The 13,700-nt window shown below is 34.8% G+C and overlaps 4 protein-coding genes across 4 annotated transcripts; 2 read left to right on the top strand and 2 right to left on the bottom strand.

The window, feature by feature from the left end:
* Positions 1–4,630: 4,630 nt before the first annotated feature.
* LOC106667377 lies at positions 4,631–8,910 on the top strand. Its single transcript, XM_014395287.2, has 4 exons — positions 4,631–4,816; positions 4,894–5,022; positions 8,336–8,434; positions 8,496–8,910. Coding segments are annotated over exons 1-4 (249 nt in total). The 5' UTR covers positions 4,631–4,796; the 3' UTR covers positions 8,497–8,910.
* On the bottom strand, positions 6,637–7,480 carry LOC106667376 (signal recognition particle 14 kDa protein). Its single transcript, XM_014395285.2, has 4 exons — positions 7,330–7,480; positions 7,172–7,244; positions 6,877–6,986; positions 6,637–6,816 (listed from the first exon to the last, which is right to left on the bottom strand). Exons 1-4 carry the CDS (start codon positions 7,351–7,353, stop codon positions 6,700–6,702), a joined length of 324 nt encoding a protein of 107 aa, XP_014250771.1. The 5' UTR covers positions 7,354–7,480; the 3' UTR covers positions 6,637–6,699.
* LOC106667257 (phosphatidylinositol N-acetylglucosaminyltransferase subunit P) lies at positions 8,496–8,885 on the top strand. Its single transcript, XM_014395103.1, has one exon. The coding sequence runs from the start codon at positions 8,496–8,498 to the stop codon at positions 8,883–8,885; it is 390 nt and encodes a 129-aa protein (XP_014250589.1).
* Positions 8,911–9,064: 154 nt separating the features above from the next.
* LOC106667375 (synaptobrevin homolog YKT6) lies at positions 9,065–12,736 on the bottom strand. The gene is made up of 3 exons (XM_014395284.1): positions 12,364–12,736; positions 10,394–10,665; positions 9,065–9,763 (listed from the first exon to the last, which is right to left on the bottom strand). The coding sequence occupies exons 1-3, from the start codon at positions 12,548–12,550 to the stop codon at positions 9,623–9,625; spliced, it is 600 nt and encodes a 199-aa protein (XP_014250770.1). The 5' UTR covers positions 12,551–12,736; the 3' UTR covers positions 9,065–9,622.
* Positions 12,737–13,700: the final 964 nt, after the last annotated feature.

Genomic DNA, 13,700 nt, shown 5'->3' with positions numbered 1-13,700 from the left:
CCAGCATTGTTTTCGGCACCCCCTCCTCGACGGGCTCCCACTCCCCCGGCCACGACGCCGTTATACCGCAGGCCGCCGGCGATTTCAACCGTGAACTCCAATTTTTTTTTTTCTTCTTTTCTAGATAGAAAACTTTATTGATCAGTACAAATCATTACAGTTTTAATAACACATTATCTAGTAGCATAACAAGCTAATTAACATGTAATGCGTCCATTATACTGCATATACATATAACATATACTGCATCCACTAACTACCTTCATAATTTAATTATTGACTTTGTCACTCGCATAATAATTTACAGAAAATATATTCTTATAATTTATTAATAAATTAATGCTATGTACATGTGACTCTATCATCAAACAGGAATTCTTGAGGCAGCTTTCTCTTGAGCCGTCAGCAATTATTGGATCGGGATGTCTAGATCATGTACGGCCTATTGCGCACATACCATGTGATGAGACAGAATTTTGTGTCAACTGTATTCACATGAGTATGGCCGTATAGGCCTGGTTAGCGATAAATACAGTAGTTGCTTAGTACTCAAACAAAGAGATTTGTTGTCAAGGAGACTTCAAATAAATTTACAGGTGGCCTATAATTTTGTCGGGGAGTATAATTTGTACATGGAGTCTATTAGATGTGCTCTCACTTTAAATTTTTAGCCTTTTTTGCAATGCCTATGAATACACCCAAGCACAATTGTTTTTTTCTCATAACGTCAATATTTCATCAGTGATGCGATGAACTTGTGGGCATGAGTGGCGTTGTCAGAAGCCGAACTGTTTGGGAGGATATGCAATAATTTATCAAATAGTCTGGGAAAAAATGGCTTTTCAAGAATTTTTGATAGGAGTAACAGAAGACTGATGACCTATAAGAAAATAATTATAACTGAGTGATTAATTTTTTTAAAAATTTATTTCTTTTTTATTATTTTACTTTTTTTGTTTTTAATTATTTTAATTTTATTTTTTATTTATACTCATGTAAAGTCTTGGTTGTGAAAAAAAAGTTAGTGTCACGAGCGGGATTCGAACCCACGACCTTTGGCTCAATACCACCACCTCTGCTCTAACCACTTCGAGTTATCGTGACTTCATCTAAAATGACAATGTTGTCAGATTTGTTTATCGCGCTGATTTTGGATGAAGAAGAGGAACTCAAGCGAGAAAACGGAAGTGGTTCCATCAAGCAAGGGGATAGAAGGGGAATTTGCTACACTTTACAAAAAATTATTGGGCGATGAAGCCACATTTTGCTTGCTCCTTACCTTAAGGCTTAAACTTCATGTTATTCCAAGTGGATTCAAGGAGTGGAAATCGAACGTTACAAAATTTACATTTGCTGGGAGAATGCAACAACAGATGTGGATGAGAAACAATCACTGATTCTAGTGCTGGGTCGTTTAAACAAGTTCTAATCGTTCATGATTTATAATCCGTTATGCTATTCATTATCTAAAAACTAAATTTAAATATACACGTGATTACTCACCACCTGTTTTCATGTCAGCTCCTATTTTCCTCCAGATTCTTGAAATCTGAGTCCGTGTATAAAATAAATTTAAAAAAAAGAGAAGAGAGAAAAAATAATGTACCAATTGTGTCACCAAGGCAACTGGATCGATCGTTAGTCCTTGTCCAATCCCATCCTTGGTCAATTAACTGTTGCAGTGGCTGTACCCATTTACCCTTAGGCTGTGTTGTATATATACATAGGTACATCCTGAAATATAATTTATATATAATATAATTATAGGTGTATGAAATAAAAGTATACAATAAAAATAAATAAAAAGGCGAATACAGCAGCTGCATGCAGGTGAGTTTGTACTTACTGACGTTCATCTATCATAAAACCAGACCAAACAAAAGTAATACAGATAAAGTAAAGAAATTAATCTTATGATTCTTCCTTCTTGAAGGTGGGATAATAGGTCATCTCAAATGATAGATGACCTATTGATGATTGATGATTTGAGATGACCTATTATCCCACCTTCAAGAAGGAAGAATCATAAGATTAAGTGTTGAGGTCAAAATATAAGAAAACATCGTAAATAAATTTTTAAAAAAATTCTAAGTTGTAAGGTGTGTTGGATTGTTGATTGACATCTAGTCGATCCTTGGCTTTTCACCCTCTCATATGCAACCTTCCAGGACAGAGTCTCGTGGCACTGAGTGATCTGCCAAATTTTAATTTTGTAACGGCATACTTTAAGAAAGTACGATTGTCCATGGATGTCAAATATTTATGCCAAGACAACAAAAAACAATATTTATATATCAGAAAGCAATACTTTTTCAAATAGTCAATTAATTATATGAAAATGAAAAATTTGTGTCATAGGATTCATTTCGAAAAAAAATTGTTTATAATTAACTAAGTATATGTATAATTAAGAATAACATGATGAAAAACAATAAAAGTTGGTATTAACCTAGAATCACACATGAGGATCATGCACAGTCCCACTAATATTGTACAACAGTAACGTAGTACTCAAGTAGTGAGTGAGTACAAATACTTACTCTTAGTATATTTGATTATTAATACCTTGAGTCTAAAATTTCTAGCATTGTATGAATTCATTTTTCACATCCTACATGTATTTGTATAATTTAAACAATGTTTATAAATCCCAGGCCCTGAAGATGATCTCAATAAAGATTGAAAAGTTGTCACGATAAAGAATTAGTCCTTGGGAGGTAAATACGCTACAGTTTTCCAGTTTGAAATCACAGCAATTGAACACTGAGGCAGAGAAATAAAAAGGCTAGAAATAAATTCCAGGAAGATAGCCATTTTCTCTGACAGACAGGCTGCACCATTAGGCCCCGAATCCTACTAATATCTTGCCACAAAAAAAAGGACACGTCCAAAAATGGATCCTTAATGAGACCAAAACCTGGTAGAACACCAGGCATGAGGCATACAAAGGGCGATCTGCAAAAGCTATAAAAAGGATTACTGGAGAAAACATTGTGCAGATAGGAAGAAGTGGCCACAGGGGCATCTGTGGGGGCCTAGGTAGTTGAGAGGAAAAGCCGCAAGATTCTATGCTAAGGCTGCAGGCAAGGCTATAGAAGTTAAGCTGAAGCTGGCCATTAAGGTATTAAAAAAAATAAAGAAGCGTAATAGATCTACTCAGGTTGAGTTGACGAAAGCCTTGTGGCCGCCTCTTTTATCCATTTAAGTATCAATTGAACTGGGAAGAATTATCTGTGTGTAACTTACTGATTGAAAATATTTGGTCAAGAATTGGCCGTTAATACCACTCTTGACGAAATAAAACTTAAAAGATGAATGAATGAAAAAAGCACTATATTAGATAAACAAAAGAGGAGAAAAAGTGCTACTACAAATCATATAACGGCAATGGTTATCAACCGTCTTTTGGAGTCAGACTATAAATTTTTAATAAACAAACAAAACAGAACTAAAAATTTCTTCTCGAGGAATAAACAAAAGGGAAAAAACTATATAAGTAAAATAAAATAACATTTCTATTTACATTTACATACACTTATGCACTTGTAAATAATCAGGGTGTCTCATATATACAATAAACATTTAATAATTGAAATAAAAAACAAATTCTTTCTTGTAGTTCCATGCTTACTCGCAAATTTTACTAAATTTAAGCACTCAGGGTCATTTAATAAAGATATTAGGTGCTCTCTTGTCAACATGGGCAACCCAATATGCCATACTTGGAATTCCGCTAAAACTGGGCATTCTGCTAAAAAGGGAAAACAATTTACTTGAGCCTGCCTATTATGGGGAGAGCACCTATCGGAACTGTTGAATCTTGTGGGATTATAATTAAGGCAAAGTAACTTGCACCTAACTTTGAAAAACCAGCGAGCTAGCAGAATGGATGGAATTTTAGTTTGTGCTAGGTTGATCGATATTAAGATCTTTATTCAGCAAACACCTAGAATAATTTTATGCATGAAGAAGATATTTCACTGTGTGAGAGGTGTGGATATGGTTGATCAATTTTGAGTGTAAAAGTGGCCACTCTTTATAATTGTCCTGGGGAAAATTGTCATTGAACTGAAATTGTTAAGTCAAAGTTTTGAAGGAAGAGAACCATGCTATTTTAAACCTAATGATTTCTAGCGCAGTATTCCTGGGAAGGCAGTGGTTAGGAAGTACTAGAACCCTGCAAAGATAGGAAGTATGTATGAAACAATAGTTCAACTTCAACTTAGCTCTCAAGGTAGATCATGTAGTGGGGGTGATAAATTGTACAGACAAAATAGCGTTGTGGGGATTCGATTGTTTCATAGCGCTGGAAAAGCCGAAAAGATAGATTAATAAAGAAACCTTACATTTCATTCTTCCTTTAGAAAATAAAAGAATAAAGAAGAAAAATTGAACTTTTAAAAATAACAATTGCGACTTGGATGTTGGAGGTGATTTCACTGTCAAAACCTCTTGCTTACCGAATGGAATGATTATCATTCTTTTTTATAATTTTCAGAAATTCCAATGTCTATCAGTAAATAAGAAAATTTACCAAATATCCAATTAAGAAAAAGGAGTAAACAATTTTCAAAAAATACGTTATCAAATAAAAATAATTTTATCGATTGTCACAATCGACATAACACAATCTCCCTAAAAGGTTACACTACTGTTAACTCGTGCCAAGTAAAAATTTAAATATTCAAACGAAATATTTATTATTATTGTTTAATTTTTAGTAAAGTTTATATTGATAGTTTTCGTATGGGCGGTGTTTTGCTTTACCCGTCTTAGTACCCGTCCTGAAGAAAGATATGTCTAATGATTATTCAGTGTAAGTTTTTGACAATTCTAAGTATATTTTAACTTACACTTGTTTTTCTTACTTTTTTAATTCTTCTTCCTCTCCAGCCGCGTGGAAATCGAATTTCCCGAAGAGAGGCACGCACGCATTGCCTACAAGGTGCTGAGCGTTGACAAAGAGCCGAATAGGAGCAGGGTTGAAAGGGAGCTGAAGGCCGAAGGGAATAAACTATCAGTGTGAGGGTTTTAATATTAACCAACTAAAATATTATTAACAAAAATAGTAATAATTAAATAAAATATAGAACTTAATTTTTTTTATATTCATCAATACGAAGGTAGTACCAGGTAACGTGAACAATCTGGTATAAATAATCTGTATATATTTGTACATGAGTACTGAAGATAGCTCAAATGGCAGAGCGCCAGTGTACTGTTTCTGGTGGGTTGGAGTTCCCACTAATTTTTCAAGACCACTACACTGTATAAAAAGTAATAAACCGTTAAAAATTATATCTTGGTTAATAGGACCGGCTAAAACTTAAATGTGTTAACTTTAAAAGAGAGGATAAAAAAATTGCACATGTTATCTACAAAAACCAACCATTCGGGTCTTGTGACATTATTTTATATTTTGCTCATTTATAATTCAGGTAACTGCTCTTTCTCATTCATTTGTAGATACCACGGCTACGGCACTTGTAACGGTCAAGGAATTGACACCAGCAACTCATTACTAATAGTCCTGGAGAACTTAAAATGTGCTTTTATTTAAAAAAAATCTGTTCAAATCGTTCATCACTTGCGCTTGCTCAGTTTGATAGTGGCGGCTGTCATTCATTCTCTCTTTACTTGCTTGTTCAGTCATTGAATCTCATTCAGTCAGTTTCGTTTTGTCCCACCTGAAACAAAGATTGCACTTCTCACCCAATGATCCTATCAATCACTGTCAGTTTCTTGGTAAATCTACTTTTGCGTTCGCAAATCAATCACTCATTCTCATTCAAAGCACTTATCACATAATCACTTCTAGCAGTAAAAAAATGAAAATTACAACATATTTTTACCAAAAATACTTGTATTTCTAGCGGTGAGATCTAGTATTAAACTGAACTTGTACTTCCAAAGGAAGTAATTTTTTAAACATTTTAAAACAATTTTTACTTCAGCCCCTGTTCAAAATGGATTGTGATTTGCGAAGTCGCCTTTCTACTCGGGGCCACATTAATTGTAAAGAACCTGTTGCCTGATGCCTAAATAATCATAAAAATCTTCTGATAACTGTTATTGACCTCACACTTACATTTTGGACCATTTGGAGTTGACTTATCTACCAATGAAGCCATTAAATGACGATCCCGTAGTGAAGTAAAATGAGCCGACTAGCCATCGTGCATCGCGACCGCTACCTTGCGTTCACTCGAGACCCTAAACCGCTGTAGACCGTCGTGGATGTAGAGTGAGGCACACCCAAGACTTAGGTTCGTTGTTGGCCAAAGCTTCAGTCCAAACGAGATCTCGACTTAAAACCATGCTTTTAAGAAGAAACAATAATTTTTTGCTTTAATTTATTGTTTCATTTAAAAAAAGTTTAAAAAATCAATTAACTCACTCGACCAATTTCTTTTCTTTTGTTCTACATATAAAATTGGCGTCATTTGGCTTATCTTTATCATCTTAATCTGTGCATGGATGAATGTATTTTATTATTATTTATTATCATTGTAAATATTAATATTACTTACCTATCTGTGGAGATTTTGTTTTTTTAAATTTACTGGAAAGGATAACATGTACTAAATAAATAAAGTGAATTGTTTTATATACATTTTAATTTTTCTCTTTGAAAAAGTTATAAACAAAAAAAAAAAGAAATTAAAATTTTTTAGAATATAAAATTATTTTGTAATTGAATCATTGGGTTGCTTTTGTCTTCTGCTTGCTCTTCTTCACCTTTTTCAAACCGTCCATGTTGCCCCTGAGCAGGCTGCAGTACGCTTGCTGGAACCTGTTCACCTCTTTAGGATGCACCTGAAATACGCCGAATCACATGTAAAGATTAGAAAGTAAAATATAATACAACTGTCTTACGATTGTCGAAATCTTCCTGTTGGCGAGGCTCGCCCTGAGGAGACACATGTACTCAGAAGGCTCGGGGTTTTTCGAACCGTTTTTCGGCAGGTGCTTCGTCCTGCCATCGTCTACAGTTATAAACATTACAAACGATATAATTAAATGGATACGATTTGTGCTAAAGACACAGTGGGAACAAAATGGCAAAATAATCATCACAACTGACTATCTACCATAGAATCGTATGCTTTTCACATAAAAAAACAACAACACTCCCGACAATTTTAACAAGAAATAAATATTAATTACTTACATCTTTTCATCGTTATCCCTATCGATCCCGTGTTCCTCGCTTCATGGAAGAGTATCGTCAGTTTTGTAAGGAACTGGAGCAAAAACAAGACAAGCAATTCGGTCAACACGACATAATAACGAATCGAAAGTAACAATTTTTTTGTGTTAAAAACTCACCGTGTCGTTGTCCAGTAGGACCATTTTTATTATAATAAAACACAAATTTTATTAAACAAAATTATACCACAAAATATACCAAACAGGCCTGTAAGGGTTGAAGACGAGCTGGCAGGGAGGTAGCGTCACGGTTATACGACCTTTCAAGATAACCTTCTCTAAATCGATATTAATCATTCCTATTTGTATATTTTTTTATTATAAGATGATAAATATAAATTAAATTTAAAAAAATTAGATTGATTATCAGTAGAAATTTTTGTTAATCCTTATGTCGGGGAATTACTCTGTTGAGTACCTTACCTCCTCTCCACTTGAACTTCACTCCTTTAATTTTTTATTACACTGCATCAATATTTATTTATTTTACTGTTGTTTTCTTATTTTGGCTGTTACTTTTCACTTGGGATTGTTGTTTATCTCATTGAACTACACAGGACTATATAAAAATGAGCGATTTTAGTATGAAATATTCACAGAAAGTGAGTCTATCAGAGCCATAGTCTGACAGAGAAGAGTTTGAGACAAATTTAGACAATGAGTCTGAGTCAGAGTCAGCATAAGAGGAAGAATGCGGAAACAGGGATGAATCAGTAGTTCACAGTTCTCAGTGGTTTACAAATGAAATGTCACCCCATTTAAGTTAAAAGTCAACTGGAGCACTATATTAAACCCTTTTTTACCAAATGAAAATATCCTGGGGCAGAAGAGAAGAAATCTGTCTATATATAGGAGAAAGTAATCCAGAAATAAAAAACCTGTAGTTAAATTGCATGCAGAGATGATGTGGGGTTTACAGCGTGAAATTTGTATCACTATAAAATCAGTTTGTGAGTAGGATCATCCTTTTCAATTTTTACTCTGTCATGACGATTTTATTTTCCTTTTTCAATGTATTTTTGTTGTTCTTTACTCCATTTCCCTATAATATTGAGACTTCTGTCAATTATAAACAATTATCAAATGAATTATTTGTTTAAATAATGATTATTACAATGTTTTCCAGGAACTTCAGAGGTTCAGAGTTGCGTAAATTACGAGTTGCATCGAATTCTATTTTTGATTTGAGTTACCTCGTCGTAAACACGATTCATCAGTTTGAGTGGTAAGCTGGGTAAATGTGTAAAGATTACTCTTTGTCAATTAAAGAGGTTAATTTATTACAGATGACGACGACACATGATTTTCCGCACAACAGCCCTGCACCAACGCCGAGCAGGGCAAATTATGGCTTCGCCCTCTATCTGGCGTCTTCGACAGCTTTCATAGTCTTTTGCTTCTGGGCGTTGGACTTTGACAAGTCGGTCGGGACGCGCCTCGGGCTAACGTACCTTCCGCAGGTCTACTGGGCCGTAGCCCTGCCCATTTTCGTTTTGGTGACGATCGCCTTCACTGGCCTGATCCTCTATCCTTCGATCAACCTTCTGTCAAACCGGCCTTTCTGCGAAACGCATGTGGCGCAGCCGACAGCCCAGGAGACTCTCGTGCCGCCACTCGTTAGCATATCAATGGCGAAGGTCTCGCGCCGTCTATATCTTGAAAACAATGAAGATTAAACGAACGTTCACTCTACTATTCTCATTCAACGCATTGTTTTTACCCCTTACACCGTAAGGAAAAAATCTCTGGATTTTTGTTTTTGAAAAAAAAAAAAAAGTTGAATTACACGTTGCTTATATATATATTCAACAATAGACAATATATAAATATACATCCCAGTCGGTTTTTTACTTCATTTTTTTTTTTTTTAATATTTCATTTATATTATTGTAACACATTGTTTTGGTTTAAACATATAACATACACCATTGCACAGGAATGATACGCTGTTACATTCATAATTAATTAACACTAACTTTTTTCCTCATAAAGAATAATACCATTGTAAACAACACCGATGACACATTTAAATTCTCCAATAGATTATTTTTATTTTTAATATTAGGATGAAGAGATGTGCAAGGTCTTAACTCCATGCAAGCATTCTCTTAAAAAGTTATACTTAATAATAAAATAATAATAATAATAAATCACCTAGGCATCTTCTATAAATAAATTGGAAAAAATTTAATATATTACAAATAAAAATCAATAATATTAAGCTAAAAATAGGCCTTTGTCGATGATAATACTTTTAAAAAATTATATAATAAAAAATCAAAAACATGAAAAATAAAAAGGAATGTTGCAATATCTAAATTGCATAGATACAAAAATCTTTAAAAAAAAAAAAAGTATTTTTTCCACTCTATTTTGATTGCTGTGATGTCGAAGAATCATCATTGACGAGGGTTCACCCGACATAACTGCAGCAGGAGTTTGTTTTCCTTGCTGTTTTGTAGAACGCTTTCGACTGTATCGATAGGCTTTCTGATTTCATAACGAGGTCGTCAAGCTTCTCGCCCCTTTCCAACACAGCGCCTATCGTATTATGCTGGGGAAAAAAATGTATATGTATATAACCTTCTTCATGTATATGTTTTGTAGATTTATGTACCAACTTGGCTGTTCAATGTTCTCTTGGTTGTCACTGGGGTATGTAGTCAAAGCAAGATATTTTAAATCTTTGCCTAGCTTTCAGAACTTTATTGTACCTTCTTCAGGGCTCTACAAAAGGATTTTTTATACAATTTAATTTTAGCCAATTAAACATCAAATATATGTAAGACCAAGACACACGTTTTTGTACTTACTGATTTTTGGTGTATAAACTTAAATACTTTTATTTTCATGTTAACACTGAAAAACCTTTTCAATTTCTTCACTTTTTCTACTATGAATTGGAAATTGTCTGTCTGTGATATTTGTGTAAATTAGTTTAATCATTTCATAGTTGAACAAGTGAAGACAAAAGAGAAAAGTACAAAAATGTGTGTCTTGTTCTTAAATATATTTGATGGCCAAAATTAAAATGTATAATACATCGTTTTGTAGAGCCAGAAGAAGGAACAATAGTTTTGAAAGCTAGACAAAGATTTAAAATTTAAAAAACTTTCTTTGACTCTCTGATAGCAACCAAGAGAACATTCTTTTCATGTATGTCATCAAAAATCAAAGGGCTTACAAGTATGATTTTAGTCTCTTCTAGCTCCTCTTGAATCTTCGTCATTGAGTCAGCCTCCTTGGGGTTCTGGTACTTGGCCAGGTACTCTGGCAGCTGTGGGAAGTTGATGCCCGACTCGACCGCAGTTGGCCAAAGGTGTTGAGGAACCGTCGCTGAAAACTCATCGAGCACTTTAGTCAGTAGCGTGTGAGCCACACGCGGCGGGTACTCGTGATCAGACAGGATAACGCCGGCCAGGTTGTCGCCGCGCACGTATACATGACACATGTATTCTGCGAAAATATTTACAAACCATTTATATAGGAGTACGGTTAACGTTTACAACAAAATTATTAAAAACCCTTTCATGACGGTGAGCTTGATATTGTACAATAGCTTCCCTTAGTGAGGCAATGCGTGCCACACTCACCCTTACCTCTAACTCAGTTACTGCAGGCATAATGTCGTGTCACTTCATTTAAATTAAAGTTCAAATAAACCATGAGATGCAGTGAATGTGTTATGTTTCTCAATTTCCCACTGTCACTAGCACTAAAATTAATCTTAAAAAGGATACTTCTTCTACCTCACTTGGGGGAACGAAGAGCACGATATCATGCTAGCTGTTCTGAAAGGGTTAAAATTACAACAGCCAAGTTTGCTCAGAAAGAAGGAGTGATGTTGACACAGTGAACAACCAGTCATCATCTTAAGCATTTATAATTTATAAAGTAACTTGTATAAGGTTAAACATGTACAACTCGGCCACCTGGTACTGTCCAATCCTGTATCATAAACAACTGTCACGTCCAATAGACAGACTGCACAATTCTCACATCAGATCTGATGTTAAAAACTGATATTTAAAAATTCTATAGTGCGAAATGAAGCCAGTTTCTACTGTTCCATTAAAAACAAGTCACAAACTTTTATAACTAATCATCAATCAACATTTATTTTATTCTGTTTACTCTTATTTATTTTTTCATAATAATGAAAGAAAAAACAGCTTTATTTCTGCCCAACAACTTAACAGTCTAAGTTCCTCGATTTGAACTAAAATTTAGGATGCTTCTCTTCCGAATTACAAAAATCGTAACGAGCTTTTTGATGCATGGAAACAGATGGAAAGAAAGATTGGGCAACAGTACTCTGTGGCTGAATTGTGACTCAGTTCGTACCCACTACACAAAACAGTAACCGAAGCTTCAGTGGTGTCCACCATGATCGGTGGTAAGTTGACAACTCGCATGGCACTTGGGGAATATTCACTGTTTCCACACAAACTGAGTGGTTGTACGAACACCACATGTGTGTATATGTAGACACGATATTTGGCAAATGCTTAGACGAGCATCTCGAGACTTGGCAAATATTCGCCGAATACCGCCCGTCTAGAGCCGACTTCATGCTGTGCTAATTAACACTTACAAATAATGTTTCTGTTTAGTGACTGTCAATTAATGATTATTTATAGATCGCTGCAGACTGCATCTCACGATCTCTAAATAATTGTTACATATGATACTTAAAACACCAGTGGTGGACGAGAAATGAAACCTTCTGTATGGTTATATTTAACACTGTAACATCATACTGTCAGAAGTACAGTTCACACAAATATTTCAAATCTGATGAATGGCCATTGTAGACTGAATATTATTCCAGTGAAACTTTTAACAATGGCCGAACACTTCTTAGTACCATTAGGCAATTAAAGCAATTTATCACCATCATGCACAATTGTTAGTAGACTGTCTACCGCGTAATCTGATAGGAGAAACTTTAACGTTCACGTTTATAAACCAAATTACTCTAACTTTGGACCACTGTCGTCAACTTATGTTTTGTTTTAAGAGGGACCATTTGAAATGAAAATGTCGCATCCTTAAGGAATACGGGGAGGATGTAAGGTACCTTGTGTCTGACGGGGGTCGTCCCGTTGAGAATTTAAATAGATTGTAATAAAAAAATTTAAAAATCCGCCTCACCTCCGTCTTTAACCGATTGCCTCGTCGCCGTCTGCGTCCTCTCGACAATCGTCTTGCTCACGAAAGCCATGAACTCCTGGACACTGGACCTCTGGAAATAGCTCATAGTCCTGAGGTCGTAGGACGTCTTGAGCCATATCGCTGAGTTGACCCCCTTGAAAAGGACGTTCAGGGCGTACAGCTTCATTTCCAATGGATCGGCCGAATCACGCGACTCTTTGAAAAGCGAAATGAAAAAAGAAAAGAAATTTAAAAAGCCCCCCGAAAAGCCGAGTCTTCGGAAAATCCCTTTCCAAAACGATTATTGACTCATTTCAACCAAAGGCGACTTTTCCCATTATCACTGGGTGCAGTCTGGCCAACACTACAGGGGTATCAGCTCCGTCACCATCTAAAAAAAATCCCTCCATAAAAAAATTCAAATATGTAAAAAAAAATTGGACTAAAAACAAAAACATTAGCATTAATGTCTACCAAGCATAGAAAAATCAATTTGTGCTCTAAACTTCCAGCAAATTCAGACAAGGATACGATGATACTGCCTTTCTACAATGCTTACATCATTTTATGTATATAAGCCATGAAGATTATGTCAATAAGTATAACATCAGCACGATAAAGAAAATAGTTTTCTAAACCTACATCACACCGGCCCACATCTCACGATCTTTAAATAATCGGTAATTAACGATCACTAAATATTACATACACTATTAAATAAACTATATTTCAAACTCAGGTTAGCCAACATAAAAAAGTTTTATTTGCAATAACATTAAAAACTATGTAAACTAAAAAAATATTTTTCGTTTTAAACGAAATGTAATAACAATGAAGTAAGTAAATAAGAATAGTTACAATAATAAACATTGAAATTGTAAACAAGTATGAATATCTAGGTGTTTCCTCGTCTTCATATTTGTCACTCCATTACATTTATAGAAAAATATCCACAACTAAACTGGCTCTGAACAGCATTTGGTATGATTTTATCTCACAAGATGTGATTCTCCTGTCCACAGAAATAAAACTATTTAATTCAATATGCCATTTGATAATCTGTTATGCTGCTCAGGTATGGCGCTACGAAAAGTTTGAGCCTCTGGAAACGATTCAACGCTTCTTCATAAGAAAGTTATTTGCTTGACCTACATCAACACCTAATTTCATGTTATACACAGAGACTGAAACTACGCCAGTTAGTTGTATTTGTTTACAATGCAGCTCCATTTCAAATGCATATTAAAAATAATGAAACCTCCAGATTATCACATGCCAAAAATAGTTTCCCTTGAGACCATTAATCGTGGTGTACTCTGGTTTAGTGTGGAACGACC

The sequence above is a fragment of the Cimex lectularius genome, unplaced genomic scaffold (genome assembly GCF_000648675.2).
Source record: "Cimex lectularius strain Harlan isolate CLEC.00 unplaced genomic scaffold, Clec_2.1 scaffold10, whole genome shotgun sequence".
Lineage (NCBI taxonomy): Eukaryota > Metazoa > Arthropoda > Insecta > Hemiptera > Cimicidae > Cimex > Cimex lectularius.
Note: the sequence above shows the minus strand (reverse complement) of the source record. Positions and strands in the feature narration are given on the sequence as shown.

Coding starts and splice junctions, on each gene's coding strand:
- LOC106667376 (XM_014395285.2), bottom strand. CDS start 7,353: ATGGTCCTACTGGACAACGACACG. Junction 6,987..7,171: donor AGGGATAACGATGAAAAGAT/GTAAGTAATTAA, acceptor TTATAACTGTAG/ACGATGGCAGGACGAAGCAC. Junction 6,817..6,876: donor ACAGGAAGATTTCGACAATC/GTAAGACAGTTG, acceptor GGCGTATTTCAG/GTGCATCCTAAAGAGGTGAA.
- LOC106667377 (XM_014395287.2), top strand. CDS start 4,797: ATGTCTAATGATTATTCAGT. Junction 4,817..4,893: donor ATGTCTAATGATTATTCAGT/GTAAGTTTTTGA, acceptor CTTCCTCTCCAG/CCGCGTGGAAATCGAATTTC. Junction 5,023..8,335: donor GAAGGGAATAAACTATCAGT/GTGAGGGTTTTA, acceptor AATGTTTTCCAG/GAACTTCAGAGGTTCAGAGT.
- LOC106667257 (XM_014395103.1), top strand. CDS start 8,496: ATGACGACGACACATGATTTTCCGCACAACAGCCCTGCACCAACGCCG.
- LOC106667375 (XM_014395284.1), bottom strand. CDS start 12,550: ATGAAGCTGTACGCCCTGAACGTCCTTTTCAAGGGGGTCAACTCAGCG. Junction 10,666..12,363: donor GCAATCGGTTAAAGACGGAG/GTGAGGCGGATT, acceptor ATATTTTCGCAG/AATACATGTGTCATGTATAC. Junction 9,764..10,393: donor AAGAGACTAAAATCATACTT/GTAAGCCCTTTG, acceptor TTTTTTCCCCAG/CATAATACGATAGGCGCTGT.